Consider the following 24,810-nt stretch of genomic DNA (forward strand, 5'->3'; position numbering starts at 1 on the left):
GAGTGGCAAAGAAAAAGCCATATCTGAGACTGGCTAATAAAAGGAAAAGATTAATATGGGCAAAAGAACACAGAGATTGGACAGAGGAAGATTGGAAAAAAGTGTTATGGACAGACGAATCAGAGTTTGAGGTGTTTGGATCACACAGAAGAACATTTGTGAGACGCAGAACTACTGAAAAGATGCTGGAAGACTGCCTGACACCATCTGTCAAGCATGGTGGAGGTAATGTGATGGTCTGGGGTTGCTTTGGTGCTGGTAAAGTTGGAGATTTGTACAAGGTAAAAGGGATTTTTAATAAGGAAGGCAATCACTCCATTTTGCAACGCCATGCCATCCGCTGTGGACAGCGCTTGATTGGAGCCAATTTCATCCTACAACAGGACAATGACCCAAAGCACACCTCCAAATTATGCATGAACTATTTAGGGAAGAAGCTGGCAGCTGGTATTCTATCTGTAATGAAGTGACCAGCCCAGTCACCAGATCTCAACCCTATTGAGCTGTTGTGGGAGCAGCTTGACCGTATGGTACCCAAAAAGTGCCCATCCAGCCAATCCAACTTGTGGGAGGGGGGAAGCATGGGGCGAAATATCTCCAGATTACCTCCGCAAATTAACATCTAGAATGCCAAAGCTCTGCAAAGCTGTAATTGCTGCAAAGAAGCATTCTGTGACAAAAGCAAAGTCTGAGGGAGAAAATTATTATTTCAAGTAAAAATCATTATTTCTAACCTCGTCAATGTCTGGACTATATTTTCTACTAGCTGTAGTACCCGGGCGTTGCCCGGGATAGTAACTTTTTTTGTCTCTGTCTGTCTCTGTCTGTTTGTCTCTGTCTGTTTGTCTATGTGTGTCTCTGTCTATTTGTCTTTGCCTGTCTGTCTCTTTACCTGCTTGTCTCTGTCTATCTGTCTCTCTGTCCGTCTCTTTCTCTGTCTGTCTTTTTCCCCATCTGTCTCTTTCCCCATCTGTCTCGTTCCAGGTCTGTCTCTTTCCCGGTCTGTCTCTTTCCCCGACTCTCTTTCCAGGTCTGTTTCTTTACAGGTCTGTCTCTTTACAGGTCTGTCTCTCTCCAGGTCTGTCTCTTTCCCCATCTGTCTCTTTCCTCTTCTGTTTCTGTCTCTTTCCCTGTCTCTGTCTCTTTCCCTGTCTTTTTCATTGTCTCTGTCTCTTTTCATGTTTTTGTCTCTTTCCCTGTTTGTCTCTTTCCCTGTTTGTCTCTTTCCCTGTCTGTCTCTTTCAATGTCTGTCTCTTTCCCTGTCTGTCTCTTTCCTTGTCTGCCTGTCTCTTTCCCTGTCTGTCTGCCTCAGTCTCTTTGACTGTCTGTCTCTCTCTCTCTCTTTCTCTTTCCCTGTCTGTCTGTGTCTGTCTGCCTCTGTCTCTTTGACTGTCTGTCTCTGTCTCTTTCCCTGTCTCTTTCCCTGTCTGTCTGTCTGCCTCTGTCTCTTTGACTGTCTGTCTCTGTCTCTTTCTCTTTTCCTGTCTGTCTGTCTGTGTCTGTCTGTCTGTCTGTCTGCCTCTGTCTCTTTGACTGTCTCTCTCTGTCTCTTTCCCTGTCTGTCTGTGTCTGCCTGTCTCTGTCTGTCTCTTTGACTGTCTGTTTCTCTCTCTCTGTCTCTTTCCCTGTCTGTCTCTGTCTGTCTCTCTTTCTCTTTCCCTGTCTGCCTCTTACTGTGTCTGTGTCTATGTCTGTCTGTGCCTATGTCTGTCTGTCTGTGTCTTTCTGTCTCTCTCTAGCCGTCTCCCCAACGACATCTTATTACCTAACACATAAGCTTCTTATACTAACAATTTATTTCGTTTTTATAGGAACCACTCACAGCTGCTATTAATAGCCTGTAGCTTGCAGCTCCATTGACTTTAATGGAGGCAGGTTTTTTGGAGAGTAACTGTAAAGCGCGGGGTTAAATTTTCCCGTCAAAACATAGTCTATGACTTTCCCTGAGTCACATGGGGCGTCTGTGCAAAATGTTGTGATTATAAATGCGACGGTGCGGATTCCTTTAGCGGACATACATACATGCACACGCACACACACACACGGCTTTATATATTAGATATACACACACATACACGCCATATGCTTAAACTGCTGTGTTTTTCTATTATTGTTCCCAATATATCTGTGAATATATGTGTGTGTGATATATATACCCACATATATGAGATATATATATATATATGTATATAAAAAAGATGAAATCATAGTGTTATAATTCCTATTTCTCACGCTATAAGACACACTGGTGACGTCAGACTAGTTGCTATGGTGATAGTTCGCTTACTCAGCGCTACGGGGGGAACTCTCTGCAAGGCGGAACGTTTATTTCGTGACTGGTCGTTCCAGCCGGAAGTTCTTGTTACCTGCACAGATGATGACGCGGCGCTGTCAACATGGCAGCTGACATCACTCTATTATTTCGAGCCAGTGTGAAAACAGTGAAGACCCGGAATAAAGCGCTCGGGGTGTCCCTACCGGAGACGGAGCTGCTGAGGAAGAGCCGCCCCAGGGGGGAGTTTAGTGGGAAGGCCCGGGACGTGGTGAGTGACCGAGGACTCAGTGTAACATCCTGTCACTGGGCAGCTGTTAGTGGACTACATGTCCCAGGATGCTTTGCTCGCATTGGTTGAGAGTTATCCTATACTCTTGGTTTTCCCTCTTATTTCTTCCAAGACCCATAATGTTTTTTTCTATTATTTTCGCCTCTTTAGCTGTTTTAGCTGTTTGAGCACTTGTTTGTTTTTATTTATTTATTTTTGTTGGGGGGGGGCTGCCCTGTTCTTTTGATTGACACCATTCAGTTTCCCATAAAATGTACTGAAGAAATTTGTAAAAGAAAAATATAAATGTTGAAAAGAGATCTTTTCTCTAAAAAAAACAACAAACAAAAATAAATCTTGTTGCCAAAAGTGTTCCTAAAAGTGAAGTCACAGCTTTATAGACAGTAATACAAAATAAAGGCAGACTCGTTCTGGCTGTGCCTTACTGATGTGCACTGAAACGCGCCTGCCTGTGTCTTGTATTACTGTCTATACAGCTGTGACTTCATTTTTAGGAACACTTTTGGAATTTAAGTAAAGAAGAACCTGAAGATAGATTAAACCCTTTTACCACACCGTGAGATCCGTGCGGCGAGTCTTCAAGTGGGTGTGGATTATTCTTGGATTATCTTTAACACTCTCACATACATTAAATCCAGCCAATGTATTTGCATGTAATAAAGTAGTTATATCCTCGCCGGTCGTTGACTTCACCTGTTTTCAGCCCCACTGTGGTCATCCTTGCACTATGTAATGGTTGTTGTAACTTCCTGCCACTTTGCTGGTTTTCTCAGTGCCAGTCTATGGGACACAGAGGGGAAAGAGCTTTGTTCTGAATTCACATAGATGTGCATTGTGATTTTAAGAAATAACCTCCACTCCACATCGCTGCACGATTTGGCTGGTCGCATGGTACCAGAGCTGGGCTGAAAACTTTGGAAGTTGACTAGCCCTAACAAAGGATTGCTGGAGTGGTGCTTTAGGCAATTGGGCTCTTTCTAAAATTGTTTATATTTCATATAGTAATTTTATGTAGCCCCAGCAGATTCTGCAGCACTTTATATCTATCTATCCCTCTATCTATCCCTCTATCTAATTAGGCAAAATAGTGCAGTGTGATCCACTATCCTGACCATCATGCTGCACAGAAGTTCAAACTGTGTCTTTTTCCAGTGGTTTTTGATCAAGTTTTCCCTGAAAAAGCACCGAACAAAACCTTCCTGTTCATTTCTATGAAAAAATGATTTGCTGTTTATAAGTTGAGGCTTTTGAGTCTTTAAAAGCTTCATGTGGAGACAATAACCGGAAGCCAAACTAGTCCAGCACTGCTCTAGGTGATTGACAGGTCTGACTAATGATGAAAGAGCTGTCAATCACTGGCTGGTGTCAACACTAGACTAATGTCACCCCCACTCACGGTGTCCCAGTGGTCGCTGATTGGCTGCAGAAATCTTGTGACGCCCCAACCGTCAGCGCTCTGCACTCTCTTTTTACTCCAGTGTTACATACTGACATGCATGGTTAGAATGGTTTATGAATGTGCCACAATGTAAGTGATATAATTATTTTAGAGTACAACTAGAATGCAGCAAAAGGAGCAGAAACTTTGAGAATTGTGGCCCTACATACAGTAGGAATAAAAAAAATTCCAGCGGATCACAGGCGGAGATAAAAGTAACACTTGCACTTTATTTTCTCATTAAAATTACATGCGGTATCCACAGAGATCAAAGAGCACAGAGCAAAAAAATCATCCGTGTTTCGACATAACGCAGTGTCATAGTCTTATTCATGAATAAGACTCAACGCAGTGTCGTAATGTCGAAACACGGATGATTTTTTGCCTGTATCTCTGTGGATACCGCATGTAATTTTAATGAGAAAATAAAGTGCAAGTGTTACTTTTATCTCTGCCTGTGTTCCGCTGGAATTTTTTTTTTTTATTATTGGATCCTTATTCCTGGGATTTCTGTGCTGAATCAGGTGATCTACTCCTTGAGCAACAAAATCAGCAGGGGTGAGCTGGATACACATCCTCTTTTATATACCTAAATACAGTAGTGACCGGAGATGAGAGAATTGATTTCCATGACCCAGGACTTTTGACCGGCTCTGTATTCCATGGCTTTTTGCCATCATCCACATCTCCTCTATAGATTAGCCGTCCTTTTTCGAGGTCCTTGTTGCAGCTAATGCCAAATAACATTGCACCAATCAAAACGGGAGCCGGTTATCCAATAGGTAGGAGGCCATGGAGTACTGATCGGGGTCCTGACAAGTTCTGTGCTCATATCTAGTAGAGAGAGAACTTTTCTTCATTTGATAATAATTCGTTATTGTTTTATGTAAGAAAAGCCTCATCCCTAATAGTGGAAAATTTCTACCATTTTCTAAAAAATCCACAACTCCATGGGAACAATTAATTAAGGCTTTCATGCTAGTTTTAAGGTTATTGAAAAGTCACTAGTTTTATTTTATTTGTTTGCATACAAAAGTGCAGGGAGTGGGGGGTTCCGCCTTTTTGGCCAGCAAGGTAAAAAGATGTAGCCAGATTTTTCAATCTTGACTTGTAAAGGTTGCAGTTCTCACTCCAAAATGAAGGTGATTGACAGGTCTGCAAAAAAAGGCACAAAACAAAGGAAAGCGGCTGTAGACACAAGTTATTTTAAAGATGTGCACAAATCTGTCATGTATTGTGCAGCACTTTAGATACATTTGGTGCATAGGAGAAGAATAAAACCATAAGGAAAAGTAATGTAAACAGTTCCCTTTATGAGTCTCCATATATCTCCGGCTTTGGTGTCATCTTGGGTACTTTCTTCAGCAGATACTAGATGCAGTCCAGTGTCTTCCCTCCCCATGGCTTAGTGCTGAACCTCAGGATATGTGCTATTACCTTGGTGGATATAAAAAATGGCAACAAAAAGAGGAATAAATATCCTCCAAAAATTAAGCATTTCTTACAGCAAAGAAGGGCTGCAGTTGTCCATCGCCCAGGCCAAAAACTAGTACTCTAGCAGGATACAGCTAAGCCTCAACTAGTGGAGGCATCACAGGTGCAGGAGGAGCAAATCACACACACTTCCAAAATAATGGAGGGGGTGATTGCTGGATGATAAAACTGCACACTGATGTCTTGCATAGAGCGCTGTTCACACATGCAGATAACACAGTCACAAGCCCGCAGCCTATTAGGTGATGCCCATGTTATTAGATCAGGCGGGCTGCCGTACTCCATCTGTGCATCATACAGGGACAGGATCTCTAATATGCAAGGCCTAACAGAAAGGGGCCTGGCTGTATCCTGTACAAAAAAATATAAGGTTTTAGTTGGTATTATGGCCAGAATATAGAAGCCTACAACCCTCGTCACGGGACCTCATGCTTGTAGGTCCCTACACTAAATATAAAAATAGCAACAAAAAGAGGAATAAATATTCTCCAAAAATTAAGCATTATTTACAGCAAAGAAGGGCTGCAGTGTGTAAATCACCCAGGCCAAAGACTAATACTCTAGCAGGATGGAGGATGCAGCTAAACCCCCACTAAGTGGAGGCGTCACAGGTGCAGGAGGAGCAAATCAAATTGTTAGGCCTTGCATATTAGAGTTCCTGTCCCTGTATGATACACAGGTGGGGTATGGCTTGGCAGCCCACCTGATCTAATAGTATGGGCGTCATCTAATGGGCTGCAGGCTTGTGATTGTATTATCTGCATGTGTGAACAGCGTTCTATGCAAGCCATCAGTGTGCAGTTTTACCTCTAGCAATCGCCCCCTCCATTTTTTGGAAGCGTGTGTGTGATTTGCTCCTCCTGCACCTGTGATGCCTCCACTTAGTGGGGGCTTAGCTGTATCCTGCTGAAGTACTAACTTTTGGCCCATCTTTGCTGTAACTATTACCTTGGTAGAGCCTAAAGTTCGGCTTATAACCTTCTCATTATTATGGGAGTAGTTGATGATCAGACGGTCCGTGCTCCTGTGTGACCAATCGCATTACTCTCTATGAATACAGCCTTATGTGTCACATTAGATGCTTAAATTCAGGATGGTCTTCGCCTTTGATGTGTCTGGAACTGGTACAGACAGGATGCATCCAAAAGGCAAAAGTGTTTTTCGTCTTCATTCCCTATCATATACCATCCTGAGAAAGGTTTGTCCCCTGACTCGGATATTGATGACCTATCTGTAGGAATAGATCGTCAGTCCCACCGATCGGCTGCCATATGTACAGAGCCAGAGCAGTACCGCTCCATACTGGCAGCTCAGCTCCTACTGAGTTCATTAGAAGCCGAGCTGAAGCGTAATCTCATCAGGTTTGTGAATGAATGTTCTGTTTACAGTGAAATGAAGCAATTTTTCTGCCATGTAAGCGAAGATTTCACATAAGATGCCCCCTGACGAGATCCAGTCCAGGAATCCCTATTCTGGAGTCTTCAGGAATTATTTTGTTACTGTACTATAGACAAAATGCTTATTGTCTTCCATTACCAAAGCATGAATGTATATTTCATTGCCAAATGTTTCGTTCTGCCCTTTGATGTGTGTAACTTTGACATCGAGCGGAGTAGAGGAACGTTTACTAACATCCTATGAAAATCCAATCATTGGGTGAGGTTTCCTAATATAATGGTCTAATGTCTTCTTTTAGGATTATAACTGAATTGAATTTTCCAGATACTTTGTACTCATCAATGCATTAGAGATACCGATGTCCTTAAATGCCCTTGGTCAGGGATAAGATGCATATGACTTACCACAGATCAGAGGGGAGATTCGTTCTTTGGCCCCTGATCAAAAGTTTCAGGAGGAAAGTATTTGTATAAGATTTACAGTGAAGGAAATAAGTATTTGATCCCTTGCTGATTTTGTAAGTTTGCCCACTGACAAAGACATGAACAGTCTATAATTTTAAGGATAGGTTAATGTTAACTGTGAGTGATAGAATATCCAAAATAAAATCCAGAAAATCATATTGTTTAAATTTATTTGCATTTTGCAGAAAGAAATAAGTATTTGATCCCTTTGGCAAACAAGACCTAATACTTGGTGGTAAAACCCTTGTTGGGAAGCCCAGCAGTCAGACTTTTTTTGTAGTTGATGATGAGTTTTGCTCATGTCAGGATGAATTTTGCTCCACTCCTCTTGGCAGATCATCTCTAGATCATTAAGATTTTGAGGCTGTCACTTCAGCTCACTCCATAAGTTTTCTATGGGATTAAGGTCTGGAGGCTGGCTAGGCCACTCCATGACCTTAATGTACTTCTTTTTGAGCCACTCCTTTGTTACCTTGGCTGTATGTTTTGGGTTATTGTCGTGCTGCAAGACCCAGTCATGATCCATTTTTAATGTCCTGGCGGAGGAAAGGAGGTTGTCACTCAGGATTTTATGGTACATGGCTCCATCCATTGTCCCATTGATGCGGGTAAGTAATCCTGTGCAGAGAAACGCCCCCAAAACGCAATGTTTCCACTTCCATGCTTGACAGTGGGGATGGTGTTATTTGAGTCATAGGCAGCATTTCTCTTCTTCCAAACACGGCGAGTTGAGTTAACGCCAAAGAGCTTAATTTTTGTCTCATCTGACCACAGCACCTTCTCCCAATCACTCTCAGAATCATCCAGATGTTCATTGGCAAACATCAGACAGGCCACCTGCACATGTGCCTTCTTGAGCAGTGGGACTTTGCGGTCACTGGAGGATTTTAAGCCATTGTGGCGTAATGTGTTACCAATGGTTTTCTTGGTGAAAGTGGTCCCAGCTGCCTTGATATCGTTAACATGTTCCCCCGTGTAGTTTTAGGCTGATCTCTTGCCTTCCTCATGATCCTGGAGACCCAGATCGATGTCGATTGACACTCATTCTGTATTTCTTCCATTTTCATACTATTGCACCAACAGTTGTCTCCTTCTCACCCAGCGTCTTACTTATGGTTTTGTAGCCCATTCCAGCCTTGTGCAGGTCGATGATCTTGTCCCTGACATCCTTAGGAAGCTCTTTGGTCTTGCCCATGTTGTAGAGGTTAGAGTCTGACTGATTCATTGAGTCTGTGCACAGGAGTCTATTATACAGGTGACAATGTAAGACAGGTGTCTATAATGCAGGTAATGAGGTGATTAGGATAGTCTAAGCGTCTGTTGAGCTAGAACTCTTGATGGTTGGTAGGGGATCAAATACTTATATAAATTTGCATTTTGCAGAGAGAAATAATTTATACAATGTAATTTTCTGGATTTTATTTTGGATATTCTATCTCACTGTTACAATTAACCTACCCTTACAATTATAGACTGTCCATGTCTTTGTCAGTGGGCAAACTTACAAAATAAGCAAGGGATCCAATAATTATTTCCTTCACTGTATGAAACCGGCATAATTTGACACAATTTAACTATTTTCCGACCTTCCAAGATCAGTTTTTCTGCATAAGTCTCTTAGGATGTTTAGAACGTCCTTGCAGAGTCAACGGCTGCCAGAGATTGTCAGTCAGCAGCCGTCACAGACAGCAGCCTCACAATACAGAAGACAGAGGTGGTTTCTTTAACCATCAAACAACTTTTGTCGTTTCTTACCTCTTGAGAAAATGAAAGTATTACCGATGTTAAACTCTGGTATGTCTCATCCTTCCTTCATCTACCATTAGGAACAGTCAAGAGGCAAAATCCATAGCTACACCTTGTAACAGCTTTATTTGCTCCCCCTTCCCTTTTTTCAGTGTTAGAGATAACAAAAGGAAGGGGGTTCCATACAGACCTTCACAATGATGGCAGGGAAGAAAGCATGTACCGTCCTGTGGAGGCCAGAGAACATAGGCTTTAAGAAAATCAGGTGAAAACCAGGTGAAAATGTAGGATAGAAGCTGTGCTGATATGTGAGTTGCTGAAGACAGACGCACCATGGTAAAACATCCAGACTGTATTTGGGAAGAGGAAATAAGTGCAAGACAGAAGCTTTGTTCATATGTGAGTTATTGAAGACAGGATCATGGAAAAATACATCCAACCTATATTCCTGAATAGGAAAATAAGTGCAGGATAGAAGCTGTGCTGATAAGACAGGCGCACTGTGGAAAAACACATCCAGCCTATTCCTGAAGAGGAAATAAATGCAGGATAGAAGCTATGCTCATATGTGAGTTACTAAAGACATAAGCACCATGGAAAAACACATCCAGCCTATATTCCTGAAGAGGAAATAAGTGCAGGATGGAAGTTGTGCTGATATGGAAAAAGACATTTAGCCTATATTCCTGAAGAGGAAATAAATGCAGGATAGAAGCTGTGCTGGTATGTGAGTTATTGAAGACAGAAGGACCATGGAAAAATAATAATAATAATATTATTATTTATTCATTTATATAGCACTATTAATTCCACAGCGCTTTTCATACATTGGCAACACTCTCCCCATTGGGGCTCAAAATCTCAGAGTCCCTATCAGTATGTCTTTGGAGTGTGGGAGGAAACCGGAGAACCCGGAGGAAACCCACCCAAACACAGGGAAACCATACAAACTCCTTGCAGATGTTTTCCTTGGTGGGATTTGAACCCAGGACCCCAGTGCTGCAAGACTGCAGTGCTAACCACTGAGCCACCGTGCCCACATACAGCCTATTTTCCTGAAGAGGAAATAAGTGCAGGATAGAAGCTGTGCTGACATTGAGTTACTGAAGACAGAAGCACCATGGAAAAACACATCCAGCCTGTATTCGTGAAGAGCAAATAAATGCAGGATAGAAGCCATGCTAATATGTGGGTTACTAAAGACAGAAGTACAATGGAAAAACACATCCAGCCTGTATTCCTGATAGAGACGCTCACACAAGAGAAAAATCAGAAACTTGTATCAGAGTTGAACCTGCATATCGGGGGTCTGAAAAGTGAAGGGATGAAGATTACAGACATATTTTTAGTTTAGTTTAGTTTTCACAGTAGACAGCCTTCAATCAGACATTTTCTATAAATCATCAGTTTTACTTTTGACATTTTTGGCCAAAATGACAACTTTCATAGACCAACGATGAATGACAAGTAATGGAAATGACCACCTGGAATCCACCGTATATGGCCAGCTTCGCTCTACTTTTCAGTTCTCGGATGACAGCATAGGCTAGGGTAGGATAAGACTTGTAAAAAGATTAGGTTTGTTTTTTTGTTTGTTTTTTTTTTAGCCTTTGGAATCAAAAATGCCTAGATTATCCAACTTATTATTTATTATTATTATTATTATAGCGCCATTTATTCCATGGCGCTTTACATATGAAAGGGGCATACATAATAAGGACGAGTACAATAATCATAAACAATACAAGGCACAGACTGGTACAGGAGGACGGAGGTCCCTGCCGTGAGGGCTCACAGTCTACAAGGGATAGGTGAGGATACAGTAGGTTATGGTAGAGCTGTTTGTGCGGCGCTATATCAGACTGAGGGTTACGGCAGGTTGTAGGCTTGTCGGAAGAGGTGGGTCTTTAGGTTCCTTTTGAAGCTTGTCAAGGTAGGCGAGAGTCTGATATGTTGTGGTAGAGCATTCCAGAGTATGGGGGAGGCACGGGAGAAATCTTGGATGCAATGGTGGGAAGAGGGGAGGAGAGAAGGAGATCTTGTGAGGACCGAAGGTTACGTGCAGGTAGGTATCGGAGACTAGGTCACAGATGTATGGAGGAGACAGGTTGTGGATGGCTTTATATGTCATGGTTAGGGTTTTGAACTGGAGTCATTGGGTAATGGGAAGCCAGTGAAGGGATTGGCAGAGAGGAGAGGTCGGGGACATCCCTCGTAATGCGAAGACTACCTTGAGAATTAGGCTTTTTTTTTTTTTGTTTTTTTGTTTTTTTTGTGAGGACACAGTGTGAAACGTGGTCTACTTCACTACCAGTACAATCGTGCATTCATGGTGGGCACGGACGGCTTAAGGCCTAAATCTCCAGAATAAGACAAAATGCGATGTGAAATAGTTTGACAAATTTTAACACACTATAAAAGATTGTTATGAAACCTAATGACCTCGATGGTGTTTGGCGAAGCTTCGCTGGCGCACAGATCTTCTTTCATCCATATCATTAACCGACTAGCGAGCGCATCATATGACTTTGAGAATTAAAGAGGCTTATTCATATAATGATGTTATCTATGACATAGAAAATTGTCTGGTTATGACAGATATTCTTGACACACATGAATGCAATTCAGAGGCCGGAGACCAAGCTCTCTATTCATGAGCTCCTCAAAACGGCCCTTCATACGTCTTTGAACTACAGTGTCTTCAAGACAATGACCCGACTGTTCGTCCACCAAATATTTCACTGCTCGTGTTTATTTGGCAGAAAATTTGTATTAATACAGTCCTAAAGCAATAGATTCTTGGATTTTCTGCTGACTTTTTCATTTGAAATGGTGCATTGTAGACGCATTACAGTTGTACGGTGTCGTAACGTTGACGGGTTGTAATTTGCAGACCAATCTCTCGCACAAGATGTATGTTATGCATGTAGACTTGGATGCAAAATTCAGCAGTTCCATGGCATTTCCACACCAGATTCACATTTAAGAATTTTGTTGGGGTCAAAAGAGTGCTTCTAAAGGCCCCAATAAACATTAGATGAAAGTCAACTGATTCTAGGCGACCATCTGATAAGTATGGGCATCTCTTGACTCTCCCCCTCAATACCATAGATGTCTTGCCACAGAAGGATCGAGCACTTGAGATTTTACCTCCCCATACTTTGTTTTCTGGGGAGATTTCTTCATTTTGCTCGCTCGTTGAATACACATGAATGCCTGATCAAGTTCTAGACACGTGTAGCATGATGGAGGCTGTCCATCGAATCTTCAGCCTTTTGCAATTTCATATGTATGTTAAGCTTAACAAGAATTTGTCTGTAGGTTCAACCCTCACTCTATATGGACATGTAGGTCATAGAGAGTTGAATGAAATGATACCTTGATATCTGTGGTCCGATGTCTTATGTTAGAGAAATCCACATTTTCTCTAGTCCCTTCCACGACAGCATAGGAGGTTGTCTCTCCACGCCCTAATTGGGACAGGAAGTTCAAGAGGTTTAAAAGGACCCTCCCACCTCCCACAGCCAGTGTTTTTCCTGTCCCCATGGGGCATGGAGAGGTTTTTATTTTCTCCTATGCTGTGGTGGCCGGCGAACTACAGTATAATATTTTTTTTTTTCTTTCTTCCCCTGTTACCTTAAGCCGGACAGCATCGGTCGGGCCTTCACCGCTCCTCCCTTGCTGTTCCCTCACGCTGTGGGGGACCGCTGCTCCAGCCTTCCGGAACCTCCTCTGGGGTGATGCAGGCTGTTGAGCTCCCTGGCCGGCGTACTCCCTAAGCCGCCGGCCGCTTCCTGCATTCACGCTGCCGGAGCGATCCGGAAGTGCTCCCGGGGGCGGGACTTCCGGTCTTGCGAACTTCCGGTTGAGCGCTTCCGGTTTGCGGAGGCAGCATGGAGGACACGCCGCCGCTGACACGGCCTGTCGGGGACCTGCTGCAGGAGGCGGGGAACATCACCAGTCGCTGGGGGGGCAGGCCTTTCCACAGGAAGGCTGCCCGGAAGGCATCAGAACCACGGTAAGGATTCTTCTGTGTGCACTGTCAGGTCTTCCTCTGCTTCTGCAGAGCCCAGCGTTTCCCCCTGCTTCAGTAAAAGGCTGAGGGACGGTCCCTTATGCCTGGTATCAGGCTGACATGGTGAGTGGTTTCCAGGAGGATGTGCCTGCTGGTATTTGTGTCACGTCTGACAAGTGTGCACGGAAACTTTGCCAGCAGTGTACGTCTGTCCCTTCCATGGGCTACTGGTGGCTGATGGCCTTGGGTGTGTGAGCTTGGGAGTTGAATCCCAGTGGACACTCCTGGATATTGCTGTATCAGGACATGGGCTGGCTGCCTGGTCTGATGACGCCTCTCTGTTCCGTTGAGTGGAGAGGGCAGGCATCGTGTGTATAGCTGCTTAGGGCTGCACACCGTCTCTTGTGCCCGGCTGCGGTCCATGTTGATACAGGAGCAGGCCTCGCTAGCCTCCCTCCCTGCTGCTGACCCTTCTGCCACAGAACAGTTACCTCCAGTCGTCTGATCCTGAGGCTGATTCCGCCTCGGTGGGTCCCGATAAAGGTTTTCCTCCGGGAGGCCTGATCGGTCTTTTCTTTTTTCCTGAGATGATTGGGGGATCTTAATGGAGCAGTTGGGTGCACTATGGGGTTGGAGGATGAGTAGGTCCTCCCCTCCGTTCAGGGCGAAATGTTCGCGGACCTGAAAACCACTGGGCAAGGGGGTTTCTTGTCCATGCTACTGTCCTGGTTCTTCTCTCTAGAATGGGATTTCCTTGAGGAGCTTTCTGGAGTGTCCTCTGACACTGTTTCCCCTGGAGAGTTCTGGGTTGCTTTGGGAGATTCCCATGCAGGTGGCCAAGGTCGCTCTACAAACAGCGCTCCCCCTTGCGGCCGATTACCAGCTTGGGAATCTGATAGTTCGGTCAGGAGTCTCATGAAGAAGTCCTGGGAGGCTTCGTCGTCTCCCATCGGGCCCATACTGCCTCCTCTTAGGTCCCCCTGTCCCTCCTTCGGAGGCTCGACCAGTGGAGGCTCATTTCCTGGGGTGCTCCTAGGGATGAGTACTGGAATCCCTTCCCTTACTTAGGAAGGTAACTAGTTTGACAGGTTCCTCTGTGTAGTCGGTCCGCCTGGCTGCCAGGACCTCAGTCTTGGCTAACTCGGACAGACGAGCTCTAGGCTTGGAGTAGGGACTCTACTTCCACACTGCGGCTTGCTCCCGTCTGTTTAAGGGTTGGGTGCCCTGGATGATGTTCTGGACAGGGCGACTGATCGTCGGGCATACCGGATACACCCTCCAGGCAACGGTCCTTTCGTCCCTCGATACCTCGGGCCTCCCAGCCCAGGGGGAGCGGTGAGTCTGACCGTGGGAACTACCCTTAGGGTGAGGGGAGTACTTTTCTCATCCCTTCCCATCCACAAAGTCCTCTGCATGACGAACAGTGTGTCGGCTCGGGTGGGGGGACGGCTCTCTGCCTTTCTTCCCCAGTGGCGGGCCTTCTCCACCTGGCCAGGGGTCCTACAAGCTCATCTCAGCGGGTCTCTTGGTAGCGGCCCTGTCGTCACAGGGTTCTCAGGATCTCCTGTGCTCGATGATTCGGGAGTTAATCCGTTCGGGGGTCGTTCTCTGTCCCGAGTCGGGAAGTAGGGGTAGGTCGCTTCTCCGTCTCTTCCTTGTCAACACACCATCTGGAGACGTCCGGTTTTTCATCTGTCTGAGGCGTCTCAATCCAGCGGGTCAGATACCGACGTGTCATGAATGGAGTCTGGGAACTCTGTTGTTCCCCTGCTCGGTCTCCGCCACCTGTTGGCCTCGATTGCCCTGAGGGACGCCTAGTTCCATGTGCCCTTCCATCCTTGTCTCCGGCAGTACCTCAAAATTGCGGTTCTGCACGGAGGGACCATGCTTCATTTCCACTTACAGATACTTCCCTTCGGGTTCTTCTCGGCTCCAAGGCTCTTTTCAAAGATCAGGGTTGAGGTGGTCACCTTCCTCCGTTGCAGAGTTGGCCTCAACCTGACGGGCATCCTTCCCCCAGAGGATCACAGATTGACGCTGCTGGCCATACTCTCGATGTTCATAGACAAGCGCGCCCGACCCTTCGAGGCGCTATATCGGGCCTGGGTTTTATGACGTCCTGCATTCCCTCAGTCTTGTGGGCTCCGGCCCACTCTCGTTGTCTATGGGATCATATCCTGGTTCATTGGGTCGGACTCCCTTCCTCCCTGTACACCGGTTTAGCCTGTCGGCACCCGTCTTCTCGTCCCTTCTCTGGTGTGTCCCTACAACCTGATGGTTGGGGTTGCCTGGACCCGGTCACCCCTGGTTACACTGGCAGCCGATGCCTGCCAGAGGGGCTGGGGGGCTATGGTGGAAAACTCTCAGTTCAGGGGGGCTGGAGCCCTTAGGTCGGCACCCAGTCCTCCAACTACCGGGAACTCGGGGTGGTCGGAGACGCCCTCCTCGCTACCCAGGATCCCATCCGGGACACTCACGTCCAAGTCTACTGGGACAATGGCTCCACAGTGGCACATCTCCGCCATCGGGCCGTACTAGGTCGGCGCCCTGAAGTCTGTGTCCTCCCGGATCTTCCACTGGGCAGGACAGTCCCTGCTGTCCCTTTCTGCAGTCCATCTACAAGGATCCCTACACCTTCAAGCAGACTTCCTGAGTCGTCAGGATGTTCACCCAGGGGAGTGGAGTCTGGCCCAAGCGGTGTTCTGCTCTCTGGTGGCAAGGTGGGGTACTCCAGAGGTAGACCTCTTTGCTTCTGCAGGTAATCGCCAGGTCGTAACTTTTGTCTCCCTGAACCCTCGGGCAACGCGTTGGGGGTGAACGCCTTCTGCCTCAATTGGTCCTTTTTGCCTCAATACGCCTTCCCGCCTACTCCTCTTCTCGCACGAAGCCTGTGGACGATCAGGGACGACGGTGCCACGACCATCCTGGTAGCTCCTCTGTGGCCGCGGCGGAGTTGGTACTGCCTGGTCCTGACTCTCAGACTCGACGGACAGGTCCTCCTGGATTCAGACCCCAGTTTCCTGTCTCAGGATCCGATATTCCATCCGGTCCCCCAGGAGCTCCAGTTGGCTGCCTGGCTTCTGAGTCCCGAGCACTGAAGGCCCAAGGACTTTCTGACTAGGTCGTGGCTGCTCTACAAAAGGACCGTACACCAGGGGCTAATAGTATTTCCACTGAAATCTGGATGAGATTTTCCTCCTGGTGTGGTTCTCGGCCTCCTGACCCGCTCCGGCCTTCCATTGCGCAGATTCTCGAGGTCATCCAGAGTGGATTGGACTTAGGCCTTCGGCCCAGCACCCTGAAGGTGCTGATCTCGGCGCTTAGTACAGTCTTGTCCCGGCTCTGGCAGATCGTCGCTGGATCCGCCGTTTCAGGGTGTCCGCTAGTAGGCTCTGTCCGCGGCGGAGGATCCTGGCACCTTGCTGAGATCTCAATGTGGTCCTTACCGGATTTTCTCAGTCACCCTTTGGGACACTGTCCTCTTGTAACATTCGTTCTCTTTCTCACAAGACTGCCTTTCTTGTGGCTATTACGTCTGCTCGTAGAGTCGGGGAACTTCAGGCTTTGTCTCTTCGGGAGCCTTCCTGACCGTCAGAGATGACAGCATTGTTTTCAGCTGGACCCTTCCTTCCCACGGTGGTTTCGGATTTTCACCGTTCTCAGTCCATCATCCTGACTTCCTTCTGTCAGAATCCTCCGGGTGAGGAAGGGTTTCATTCTTTGGATGTTCGTCGGACAGTGTTGCACTACCTGGAGGTTACTGCTTCTTGGCGCCTTGATTATATCCTGTTCCTCCAGCCCTTTGGCCGACATAAGGGCAGGAAGGTGGCTAAGAGTGCCGTCGCCAACTGGATTGTGCGGGCAATTTTGAGACGCCTACCTCGCTCAGCATCTCTCTCCGCCTACCGGATTCTCGGCGCACTCCACCGGGGCTACCTCTGTCTCCTGGGCTGCGCGAGCAGGGGCTTCTACTGAGCAGATCTGCAAGGCGGCTGCGTGGTCTTCCCTCCATACTTTCGCGAAGCATTATTGTCTGGATCCGGATTCCAGCAGGGATTGGCTTTTGGCAGGAAGGTCCTGCAGGCTGTGGTCCCCCCCTAGGTATCAATTCTTTGGTATTCCTCCTATGCTGTCGTGGAAGGGACTAGAGAAATAAGAATTATTCTTACCGTTAATTCGATTTCTAGGACCTTCCACGACAGCAGGTAATTCCCTCCCCTTTTGTATTCATATATTCCTGTATATGTGGTACTTCTCATATGCTATGGGTTCTTTGTAAGACACTGGCTGTGGGAGGTGGGAGGGTCCTTTTAAACCTCTTGAACTTCCTGTCCCAATTAGGGCGTGGAGAGACAACCTCCTATGCTGTCGTGGAAGGTCCTAGAAATCGAATTAACGGTAAGAATAATTCTTATTTTAATAATGTATAAATCAGCCGGTAAGATTTTACGGGCCAGACATACATGTCCCTGAAAATCTGCCTCCAGGGCTTCTGTTAATGAAAGGTTGCGATACTAGCGTGAGACATCTAGATCCATGTAACACCGGCATCCCTGCACTGCCTCGCTGCCTCCTCTCAGCAGGGATGCCGATGTACTCACCGCCGTGGCTCCCACGGCTTGTGCGTGTTGTACATGTGTCCCGGTTGTGCACTCCCCTCTTCTTAAAGAGGCAGTGCATGTGTACCGCCCCCGTGGAAGCAGCCGAGCTGCTCGGATCCGGGTTCACTGTGGCTCGAGGGTCTCCGGATCCTGGGGTCGGGCAGCCACTCGAATGAAAAGGGGGTATTTACAGGGGAGATATAGTTCGTGACGCCACCCGTGGTGTGTGGTAATTGGGAGTACCACCGCTGCCGTTGGGAGTACCCGGGAATGATGGAGCGGGGGCAGCAAGGTGTTGTAACCCTCCACGGTTGGCGGGTGCCCCAGGATTCGGTGAAAGAGGTGCCGTGGGGATGCAGGGGTCACTCTCGTACTCACTCAGTTCATGGGCAGACACTGACAACCGGGTAAACCAAGTCTATGGGGATCGTTGCCGCTAAGGGGAGCTCGTCCGGGTCCCGTCCCCAAGTGGTGCTGCCTGGTGGTCTGTGACCTGCCTCCTGGCACTTAGTTTGACTTCAACTTGATGGCTCGGTAGCATGGAACTAGCCGGACCCCGCTCCCTACTATGGCTAAGTATAGGAGCTTGCTCTCAGGGCTCACGCTTGTGATTTTCTGGACTGTTTTGGTTGAAAAGTCCTATCCCCCCTCGTTGCGCTAATGCCCTGATTCTGGAGCGGGTGGGAACAGATCGTAAAGGCTCCGTTCTCCTCAGGTGAATTGTCGGGTTGCCTGAAGCTACTTCCCGACCTAGGGTCCATGTACCCCGTCGTGCCTTCGGTCCCGGACCGGTGATAGTGCTAGGCTGCCAGCTTTCCTCCTCGACAGGTCCGAGCACCTCTCCACAATCCCCTGCGACACCGGGAGCTCCTCAGCTCGAGGGCTACTTCCAACTCCTTCTCCACTCACACAGACTCTCTACACTTCTCACCTCCCCTCCCCCCCCAGATAAGCAACTCTATTCCACCCAAGCCGTCCACTGGTGTGTCAGGTGGGTGTGGTGCAGGGTGTCTCTAGGATTTGATTTGCTGGTAGAGGCAACACCATTTAGTTAGGGACCCAGAACCAAGAGGGAAGCGGAATACTGCACGGAAGGGCAGCTTGTGCAGTACCCTGTGATGACCTGCTAGTCCAGGGCCATCACACATGTATTCCAAAAGTTTCCTCGGCCTATGGCTGAGAGCCAGTGGGTATTTAGGAAGCAGCCTGAGAAACATTTGTACCTAGTGTGTGTTCATTCTACTGCGGTTCCAGGTATTGCCTTGAAGTGGCACCTGGCGGCTACCTGCAGCACATGCCTAACCTCACTACCAGAGGCTCTAGAAAAGATCAGGTAGCCTCTTAGTTATCATGAGAAGAGCAAGAATCCGCAAAAACAACCAGGGGCACACCAATAATATATAAGAAAAACACCTTAATTAATGCATCGGAAAAGACCTATTAAAAACAGTTAAAATACATACAAAGACAAAAAACACCCACTGAGCGGGACCCGGGCCCCAATCTGACAGTAATAAATACAACTGATAAATGCGGTATCAAATTGTGGACATATATGTGACTAAAGGGAGATCACAATGAGTGCAATGTCAAATATCAGATGTCAAATATCCATATATAATGCACATGATCTATAATAGCACCAAAAGAGTAGCAATGGCTAATGCTACCATGTGTGGGTATAGGTGGTGCCACAAATACATATGTCTGTATACCAACAAGTGTATAGGTGAATACATAAGAAATTTTTTTGAGGTATATGAATACCGGTAACAGTCAGGTTAGTACCCTGGCCAATGTATACTGAAATAAGCCAGTGCCTATAGGTATGAGTATCCTAGATGAATAGGCAAGATCGGATGACCATACATGTAAACCAAAATAGTGAGTAAAACCCAGTAGAATCAGAAACCCCTACAGGAAAACCTGGAACAATGCCAGAATACCCTGATGGGGGAACAGATGGTGATGGGCCAAAGCCCGAGTATAAAATACAGGGTATAAACAAAAATGGTCACCAATAAGCTGCTAAATGCAGAAGAGCTGAGCATATCGCTGCAAAGATAGTGCAAAAAATCATACCAATAGCCAAAAACGTACCAGTAATAACAATTGTATATAGGCCTATAAAACCCAAAATGGTAGATGGAGACATGTAGTCATAAATATGATATGGATTATAGGGTACAACCGGACAATACCAGATGCTCCTGCAGGAATATTAGGCTAAAGTCATGCCGACATGCCCTGGCAAAGGAGCAAGGATAATCAAAGGGCCTCAGCCCTGGTATATGACACCAGTTGGAGTACAGGTAATAGTCACCAATGGAGGCCCAGGGTCAATAGATCACACAATGGTGTGTGTGAGACAGAGGGTCAGTAATTCCGCTCAGAATGGGTGGCCAACGCGTGTCGCCGCCGCAGCGGCTTAATCAGGCGAGTTTTTTGTCTTTGTATGTATTTTAACTGTTTTTAATATGTCTTTTCCGATGCATTAATAAAGGTGTTTTTCTTATATATATTATTGGTATGCCCCTGGTTGTTTTTGCGGATTCTTGCTCTTCTCATCATCGCTCTAGTTCTCCTTTCCGCAACAGGGTGTACCCTCACATAATTGATATGTATTGCTAGTGGTTCGCTCCACCCCCTCGTCCTTCCGTAGCCTATTAGTTATGCCCCTCTAACGTTAGCCTAGGCTCCATGGTCCAGTGGGTCCACACCCCCGTATAGTCCGTAATGGTCACTGACAATCAGGCCGTACCAATAAGTAGAACAGTCAGTCAGTCATTACTAGTGATGGGCGGACCCGGACTGTAAGAGTCTGGATTCGTGCTGTTTCAAAGGTACCCGGGTGCTGGGCCTGGGATTCCGGGTGTTTGATCCGGCACTCGAGAAATTTAAAAAAAAAATAAATAAAGAAAATAAGAATGAAGGGAGCGCTTCATACTTACCGAGGTTTTGTCACGGCTGTAATGGCTCCTGCGGCCTCTCCTTCACTTCCTGGACCACTCATCATTGCTGATCCATATGCACTGCTTTCCCTGCCCACCGGCCGTCCTGTCGTCTGTGATTGGTTGCAGTCAGTCGTGCTCCAGCCTGTGTGACTGCATCTGACTGCTTCCAATCACAGGAGATGTGTGCGTTTCAGTATCGTGGTATACAAATAAATAAAATATGTGGCGTAGGGTCCCCCCGTATTATGATACTCAGCACATATAAAGCCTATGGCTACAGCCCTCAGCCGGGCGCTTATCTTGGTTGTGTATTAAAATAATTTCATTTTTTTTTTTTTTTTTATAAATAACTTTAAAAAAACGATGTGCACCCCCCCCCCCATTTTGATATCCAGCCAAGATAAAGCCCAGCCTAAAAATAGTAACCTGCAGCCACCCCGGAATTGTCACATCCATTAGATGCGACAATCCCGCCGCTTTACCTGGCTCTTACTAATATCCCTGGTGCGGTGGCAATTAGGGTAATGAGGGGTTAATGTCAGCTCACAGATGACACTAAGCGCTAGATTAATAATGGGAGGGGTCTATCAGTGAAAGTAAATAACACAAACACTGAAAAAAGCCTTTATTTGGAATGAAATGCAAAAAGCTCACCCTCTTTCACCACTTTATTAACCGCCAAAACACCCCTGCAGGCCCGACTTAATCCACTCAAGGTTTCACGATGATTCAGCTCTGCTACATCTAAGTCACAGCGAGCGGCCATGGAGCATGACTGCCCACTGTGACTGTAGGCAAAGACTGAGTGAGCCGCGATGAGCAGTGACGTCACTCAGGTGATTTGCGGTCACAGCTGGAGGTTCCAACCTGTGACCACAAATAACTTGAGTGATGTCAATACTCATTTTCTGCCAGGAAATGCTGAAATGTCTGCACCAGATTTCGTTACCAAATTTGCACCTCCTGACAGAAAAAAACAACATTTTTTTGCATTTTTGGGCTAAGAGATGCAAATTTGTTGATGACATTTTTACACCATATTTCTGCACCCTAGCTACACCTCCTGGCAAAAATAAACATGCATTTTTTTTAATGCGTTTTTTTTGCACTGCGGCTTTAATGCAGTTTTCTGCTAGGAGGTGTAAATTGGGTGCATGAATATGATTGGAAAATTTCAGCATTAAATCTGCATCTCTTGGCAAAAACAGCTTTCTGCCAGGAGATGCAGGTGAGTTCACTGACTTTATTGAGGTCACCTCAGGTCAGGTTACCTTCTGTCACAGTTGGAGGACTGTGGGAACATCCAGCTGTGATTGCAAATAACCTGAGTAACGTCACCTCTGATTGCGGTTCAGTCTCTGTCTGCACTCACAGCGGGCTGTTATGCTCTATGGCCGCTCGCTGGGACTCAGATGTAGCAGAGCTGAATCGTTATGGGACATCGTGTGGATTACGTCCGAACAGCAGGGGTGTTTTGTGGTTAATAAAGAGGGGAAAGAGGGTGTTTTTTGTATTTTATTACAAATAAAGGATTTTTTCAATGTTTGTGTTTTTATTTCTTTTAACTTACAGATTAGTGATAGGGGTGTCTCATAGACTCCTGCCATTACTAATCCAGGACTTAGTGGCAGCTGTGGGCTGCCAATAACTCCCTATTACCCACCAGAGTAATCGGGAAGAGCCAGGTAAAGCACAGGGTTTGTCGCATCTAATGGATGCGACAATTCTGGGGCGACTGCAGACTGCTATTTTTAGACTGTGGGGCAGTCCAATAAGCATTGACCTCCCCAGTCTGAGAATACCAGGCTCCAGCTGTTGGCTCTCAACGACCAAAAGGCACTGACATCTTAGTCTATATCTATAGTGATTTAGACAGGTCACTTTAAAGCCTTCAATGAAGTAGTGGAGTATTATCACATCAAGGATCTAAGGGGCCCATCACCACAAGCTTCCTGGACTCTGTAGTGATGGGACAGGTTACATTTGGAGTCTTTAATAAATCGGTAGAGGACAGTCAGCTCTTAGGTACTGTCATCTTAAGGGTGCTTTACATGCTGTGACATGTCACGAGCGATAGCACCCGCACCCGTCGTTGGTGCGATATGTGGTGATCGCTGCCGTAGCGAACATTATCGCTATGGCAGCGTCACACGCACATACCTGTTCTGCGACGTCGCTGTTGCTGCCGAATAATCCCTCCTTCAAGGGGTAGGTGCGTTCGGCGTCACAGCAGCGTAACAAAACGGCCGCCCAATAGAAGAGGAAGGGAGGAGATAAGCGGCCGGAACATGCCGCCCACCTCCTTCGTTCCTCATTGCCGGTGGACGCAGGTAAGGAGATGTTCGTCGTTCCTGTGGTGTCACACATAGCGATGTGTGATGCCGCAGGAACGAGGAACAACCAGCGGCATGCACCACCAACGATATTGTGAAAAGGAGCGACGTGTCAACGATCAACGATTTTTGCGATTGTTGATAGTCGCTCCTAGCTGTCACACGCTGCGATGTCGCTAGCGACGACGGATGTGCGTCACAAACACAGTGACCCCGACGATATATCGTTAGCGATGTCGCAGCGTGTAAAGCGCTCTTTAGACTATTTCCCTAGTCATTAAGCAATTCAATTTATTTTACAGTTACAGATTCACACAGGAGCACCTCTATATTTTGGTGTGTTTTTTAATTACATAAGCTATTTATACAAGTAAGACTGTTAATCACTGGATAGGACCGCCCACTGGACTCCTACGGCCAAGGATTTCAATTAATAAAATGTGAGTGCTACTGAAACTTTTCTTACAAAACTGGCTATTAATCTGATCAACCCCGCCTGCAGATCAGATTCAATTTTCAGCTTGATATATATGCTCGACAGACGTATAATTGAATACCCCTAAAGCTCTGATATCTTAGTGTCCCCCGTACAGCAGTTATACGGCTCCTGTTCTGTTTGGACTGAGATCTACAAGCCGTTATCATCTGCCTTGTAAGACATAAGGGGGCTTTACACGCTACGATATCGTTAATGTTTTATCGTCTGGGTCACGTTGTTAGTGACGCACATCCGGCGTCATTAACGATATCGCAGCATGTGATACTTACCAGCAACCTTCAGTGACCTCAAAAATGGTGAAAATCATTCACCATGGAGAGGTCGTCCCAAAACCAAAAAACGGTAATTGGTTATTCACTGGGGAACGCAATTTTTTTAGCAGTTAGGTCAGACAACTGTTCTTAACTTCTGGATTCAGCATCAAAAAATTAATTATCTCAGTTTTTCTCTATCACGTCAAGTTTTTTGAACCTTAGGATTTTTGTCTTCTCAAAAATATGTAAACTACTGTACCTAAAAAGTTTTTTTTTTTAAATAGTACAAATATGAACAGAAAATGAAATATATAAGAACTAGACATGACAAATGTTTTTTAACACTATCATGTTTTTTACAAAGGATATGTATATATAATATATATACAAGTATTTAAGGTAAAAATGTACATTTATAGCTTTTTCTGGAGTGTTTAACTTGAGGACAATCACGTTTGATGCTCCAGCAATAGTCAGCCATCATATGTACATCCCATCTACCCTGGTAACGGTCTTCCATAACCTTCAAATCTTGGTGAAATCGTTCACGTGCTCATCGCTAACAGCACCAAGATTTTCTGGAAAGTTGGCAAGATGGCAAAGCAGAAAATGTAGTTTAATACTCATGTTGCAACCAAGTACTTTGTAGCTCTCCAATAGTTTCTGAACAATTTTCTTTGTAATTACTTGCACGTGTATTTCCAAGAAAGTTCTTGACGACGTCTTTGAATGATAACCAAGCATTCTTCTCAAGATCTGACATAGTCCCGGTGAAATGTTCATCTTTGATGAGCTGTCGAATTTGTGGACCATCAAACACACCAGCCTTGATTTTTTTCAATGGACAGTCCAGGAAGTGCCAACATGATGTACTTAAAACAGTCGCCGTCAGTTGGCAATGCTTTTACAAATTGCTTCATGAGACCTAGTTTTATGTGCAGAGGTGGGAATAGTAAATTCTTCCTGTCAACAAGTGGCTGATGTAGAATGTTAGGATCTCCAGGTTTAAGACCAGATCTTGGAGGCCAATTCGACTCAACCCAATGCTT

At 46.0% G+C, this 24,810-nt stretch overlaps 1 protein-coding gene across 1 annotated transcript in view; it reads left to right on the forward strand.

Annotated features, from left to right (window-relative positions):
* Window positions 1–2,345: 2,345 nt before the first annotated feature.
* STX18 (syntaxin 18) overlaps window positions 2,346–24,810 on the forward strand; it is a 270,669-nt gene continuing 248,204 nt past the window's right edge. The window contains exon 1 of the mRNA XM_075332660.1: window positions 2,346–2,544. Coding sequence (XP_075188775.1) covers window positions 2,398–2,544 — 147 coding nt within the window. The 5' untranslated portion in view covers window positions 2,346–2,397. The remainder of the gene's footprint in view (window positions 2,545–24,810) is intronic.

This window comes from Anomaloglossus baeobatrachus, chromosome 1, assembly GCF_048569485.1.
Source record: "Anomaloglossus baeobatrachus isolate aAnoBae1 chromosome 1, aAnoBae1.hap1, whole genome shotgun sequence".
NCBI lineage: Eukaryota > Metazoa > Chordata > Amphibia > Anura > Aromobatidae > Anomaloglossus > Anomaloglossus baeobatrachus.